At 47.3% G+C, this 5,282-nt stretch overlaps 1 protein-coding gene across 1 annotated transcript in view; it reads left to right on the forward strand.

The window, feature by feature from the left end:
• The window catches only part of BMP6 (bone morphogenetic protein 6), a 94,177-nt gene that overhangs the window by 87,238 nt on the left and 1,657 nt on the right, over positions 1-5,282 (forward strand). Inside the window, exons 5-6 of the mRNA XM_030041794.2 lie at positions 2,719-2,795; positions 5,082-5,192. Of these exons, the coding sequence (XP_029897654.1) occupies positions 2,719-2,795; positions 5,082-5,192 (188 nt within the window). The remainder of the gene's footprint in view (positions 1-2,718; positions 2,796-5,081; positions 5,193-5,282) is intronic.

Consider the following 5,282-nt stretch of genomic DNA (forward strand, 5'->3'; position numbering starts at 1 on the left):
TAAGGGTTGATTAAAGGTTGTAACATCCCTAATTTGGGCTAAAGTAGATTCCATAAAGTAGGCAAACATGTAACAGGAAGAGAGGGCAGGGGAGCTTGGGGTGAGGGTTAAACAGGGGAGAGTGCAAATGTTTAGTATGTTGACATTTATGAAAGCAAAGGCCAAGTTTGGGCAAGCGAGGAGGTAGAGCTGTCTGCATCTACCTTGGGTGGAGAGTAGCCAGCACTCAATGCAGAGTGTGAATCAGATGACTCCAACCAGTGAGCTGAGGCACATTTTTGGGGGCCAGTTTCAGGCAGTGTGAGAGAGGACATGTTCATAACGTGTTCTGCTTCATGTAGCTTGTTAAGCAGCTCTTTTTTTTTTTTTTTTTTTTTTCCTTCCCCCTGTGTTTTCTTAAACTTGTGATTGCTCGCAGCCTTCCTTCCCACTCCTGTTTTCTCTGTCTCCCTTGCCTTCTCCCCTTTCCCGTAGCTGATTTGGGTAAGTTGTAACTGGATTTGGAACGTAGCATCGTTCTGCCCACTCGGTTATGAATAGAACAACTCCACTGTAACTCCCTATCAAATACAGATGGCTTTCCCCTAAGCAAACAACATATTTCCCATGAAGAACAATGAAGTTGTGTTTTCAGGTACTTAAATGAAAGCCTTTGACCACTAAAAGTATCTTCTGCTCATTTTTTTCCCTTGTTATGACCAGATCATTTAGAAACATCTCATGCTAGAAATTTGCTCCTGGGCTGAGCCAGGGACTGAAAAGCTTCATCTGAAAAAAACCACCACACCCTGGTTTCTACTGGGTATGTCTGGTTTGAAAATGGAAAGCCTGAATAGAGAGACTCGCCTCCGTCCTTGCTACTGAGTGCTCCTGAAAGACTGAATGTTTATGCTGCAGCAGGCTGTTAACCAGCTCTGCTCACCTGATTAAATCCGTGATTGAAGCGAAGCTATTGAAAGTCTGAAATGCAATCCTTAAAGTTTAAAACCCAAACTGCTTCTAAAAACAACTCTCTAATCTTTGGTGGTTTGGAGGCTAGGTTTGAGGTGTAGGTTTTTTTCAGACCTCAGAGCTAACTGTACCCAGCTGTAATGCTGTGCTGCCCTTAATGTCAGTTGGATGTGCTTTTAGTATTATAGTTTTTCTTTTGAATAAATATTTGCATTTGTAGTTCCCAAACTTTGGGGGGGGGGGTAGAGGGAAGAAAAAGAAAGGCTTATTCAGAGCCAAGGAAAAAGTCACTAAAAATATTTTTCTATCCCAGCTGCCGCATTTGGGGAAAGCTACGCTGGGAGGGTGCCCTTTCAAGCCGCATTAGGGGCGCCGGGGGGGCTGGTGAGCCGAAAGGCCCAGGGCAGCGGGAGGCAGGCGCATCAGCGTGTGGCATCTGCCTGCTGACGGAACCGCCTTTACTTGCAAATGAGGCATGTGAGAGGAGAGGAGGCCCCTGTGGGTAAGGCACCGGAGGAAAACACGGCCAGTCTGGGTCCAGCTCTGGGACGAGCACACACGTGTCACCGCACGGACGGGGACCCGGACTCCTACGCTGCTCGGCCGAATTGGCCGCCATCTCTTCCTCCCGTGCTTCCCATCGGGCGCAAAGCGTGGGTTCAGCAGCCGTAGCTGGTGGCCAAGCCGCCCCGCTGCGAAGGCGGTTTCTGTGGGTGCTGCGCTGATGTCCGGCAGCAGCCCGAGGCGTGACGAAATCAGCCATCGCCCATCAAGGCTGGATTTGTGCAGCCACCCGGGGGTGAAAGGCCCCTCTGTCACGGCTCAGCTCCTCCGCTCGCTGCGGTTCCAGGTGTTCGCGTGCAGAGCCGCCTCTCTTTCCAAATATAAATGGGAAATTCCACTCGCTGTCAAAAGCTGCATTTTGTAGGGCCATCGGGAGCAGCTCCTGCGCGGTCGAAACGTCCTTGTACGTTGCGCCACGGCAAGGGGGAAGGTCTCTGGTCAGGGCTTTGCACCCTGCACCCCGACTCTTCCGTGCAGTGTTGGTACTAAGGAGCAAGTGAATGTTGAGAGTGTGTCAATTCCTGTGTCATCTGCAGATAAGCGGGTTATGGGAAGGAGAAACTTGTTTTTCAGAGCATGGCTTGAAAATGTCCAAGAGCAGAGGTGGTGCATGGAGCCGTGTGTGATGTCCGGGGCAGGCTGGGGGTAAGGCACAGAGAGGAATGGGGACATGGCTTCACTGCCTATGGGACGTTTCAGCTGTTTAAGGACTTCTGCTTACCAGTGTGGGGGCACAAGGCGATGATTAACCTTCCCGGGGTTGTAATTCTCTCGGTAAGTGTGTGCGTTTTGAGCTTACCACCTAGGGCGGCACACGTCAGAAACCGCGGCCGAGGAAGCGGGGTGAGTTTGAGCACCCAGCAGGGATGTAGCCTGTGCTGGGCTGAAGGAGTAGATTTATTTTTAAGAAGTCATTTTACTGGAGGTGTTTTACAAGCGCTGCTTGTCAAGTTATTAAAGGCAGCTGACGGAATTATAACCAAGTCACTGTTACTTGGGTGCTTCCATTCCCATAGGCATCTTAAAAGCTTCAGCCCTGCTTTGGATGTCCCTCAACACCCTTATCCTTTTGGCTGCTGAGGCAGCTTGCCGTTTCTCGCTGCTGAGCCCACAGCGTGCACACATCTGGCCAGCTATGCCCTCCAGGGATGCTCTGCCTGTTTTACTTTCTAAATTCCTGTTTTGTTCTTTTTCTTTTAACAGATTACAACAGCAGTGACTTAAAAACAGCGTGCAGAAAGCATGAGCTTTACGTTAGCTTCCAAGACTTGGGATGGCAGGTGTGTGATGTTTCTCTCTGGGTAAACTAGACATTTTGTTATGAAATGTTATCTAAACAGTGTCACAGTAATTCCTCTCGAGGCTGCCATTATGCTTTAAAATGTCCCTTGTGCCTCCTCACTAAAACTAGTCACAGGGAGGGGCAAATAAATATTGATAGTTGTGACATTTGATAAGATCCAGAGGAAGCTTGATACATTATGAGATTCAAACATACAGTCATTCTGTCACTCATGGGAGTCACGGTACGGGCAAGGGCTAATATCTGTGTACCGCTAATGATAAGGAAAAAAATCTGATGTTAAGCAGTGATTTTAACCAAATCAAGTGTTTTCTAGTGATCAACGTAATTTTAACCTTGGCCATTGTGTTGAAGTTCTCCACCTCTGCCTCACAATTAGCAGTGGCTGCGGTAGGTGGACCAAAGACTGAGTTTAGTTGCAACACTGTGAAGACAGAGAGCTCTGTTTAGAGTAAGTTATTTATGTAGGACCAGGCTGTAGTGTCATCAAACATTGCATTTCAAAGAATGTCCTCATGTTCTCTTTTGAAAATTTTCTAGAATTTTTTTTTATTCTTTCATTCAGCACTTCTGTGAGGGAGGTCCCATTTCTATCAGCTAATGTTTTTCCCGGATTATAATTCAGGAGGCCAGGGCTGCTCCTGGTGCTTCTGTAATACCCTACACATGAAAGTCCTCTCCCAGCTAATGGGACAGTAGCATTTTTTTGTAGCTTATGTCAACTCCAGCCCACTAGCCACAACTGTGGCTGCGTGTTGACTCCGTTCCCCATTACTTTGTTAGTGGGTTTTCTTTTTACTTGTGCACAGTCTTTCCAGCTCCTCCTTAGCTCGCTTGCCCTGCTTCCAGGCAGGAAGCGTATTCCAGTTGTGAAGTTCATGGTCTCGAAGGCACTGCCTTCACCTTTCTAGTTGCAGGCTTGAGTAGAAAGGTAAGATGCTGCCAAAGGAAGGCCACAGGCCAGCAGGGCTCTTTGCAGGAGTTGGAATCCAGATCCTACTTGTTGTAGGGAGATGATGGAGGCAGGGCAGCAGCCCCCTGCAGTTGTTGGGCATTGCTATCTCCTTCAGAACATCCATCAATTTTTTTAGCAGAGCGCTTCTATTATTCTTATACCACATTAAACCTCAAATTTACTGTCTGTACTGGCTTCTGTAGCAGGAGTGTGACTTCCTTACAAAAAGCAGCTCGGTTTACTGGGAGCAAATTATGGGTGAGCTAGTACAGTAAAATGAAGGGGTGGTTTTGCTATGCCTAGGTATCCTTATGTTAGCAATCAAACAGCAAACTTGGCTAGCAAAGCTGCAGCAACAGTCTCTGGCTGCTCAGGCCTGCTGTAGCAAAATTCAAGCTAACCCAGGCAAGTGTTGTCAGGCAAAGGGGAAATGGTCTAAGAATTATGCGCGTGTGAAGCGTACCAGTCCGTCTGCCTGCAGGGTGACCTGCAGAGCCTTGACACCAAGGGAGGGGAAATGTCTCCTGTTAATTGGTGATGCTTTTAATTTGCCTTTAGCTCTTTTGTGCAAGCAGCAGAGAAGCTGTAAATTTTTTTATTAGCCCTTTGGTGAAGAGTTACCTTCTTCCGTAGCATGGCACTCACATTGCCACTGAGGCCACCTGCTTGTACATGCAGCTCAGGCTGGCTGTCCTGCCCCTCCTTTAGCAGCCTGGCAGAGGTGGAGAAGCTGTTACACAGCTAAAATTTCCCACAGTGGCCTTAGCAGACTAGTGTCCCTGTATAAGAGTGTATAAGGTAGAGTGTCGGTGAGGCACCACACCAGTGTTTTATGTTCCTGTTCTGGAGCTCCCGGGTTGAATTGTGCATGTGTGCATGCACACGCATGCACAGACATGATTTTCTCTGGGAGGGGACACCAGCTGAGGCTGTGACTCAACCTAGGAACGGTAGTTCAGCCAGAGGGCCTAACCTGCAGGAAAAGTTGGAACATAAAGGCATCCAAACCACAATCCCCACAAGGCAACCGAGCAAGAGTTTTAGGAATAAAACTCTTTTAGTTCGTGGCAGTTAAGCTGTGCATAGATGTGCACCATTCTTTGGACATTAAAGTCAGTATGTCCATGGAAAAGTAATGGCTCACAAAAAAAACCCCAAACCAAACTCTAACAGTTTCAGTAAAAACACATTTTCACCCTCAAGAAAAAAGTTAGTGGAAAATTTTCAGCTTCTCTTAATAGCATGCAGTTGTCTGTACAAGTTGGCAACATTTTAATTTGAATCACGTTCTATTTGTTTCCTAAAAAGGACTGGATAATCGCTCCAAAGGGCTACGCAGCCAACTACTGTGATGGAGAGTGCTCATTCCCACTCAACGCCCATATGAACGCAACCAATCATGCCATTGTACAAACTCTGGTAAGTCTCCAGAAAACTTGATGCCAAAGCGATAGGTGAATTTGTAAACAAGTTACCATTGTCTCAGTTGTGTTTTCTTTTTGGCAACAG

This window comes from Aquila chrysaetos, chromosome 18 (assembly GCF_900496995.4).
Source record: "Aquila chrysaetos chrysaetos chromosome 18, bAquChr1.4, whole genome shotgun sequence".
Taxonomy (NCBI): domain Eukaryota; kingdom Metazoa; phylum Chordata; class Aves; order Accipitriformes; family Accipitridae; genus Aquila; species Aquila chrysaetos.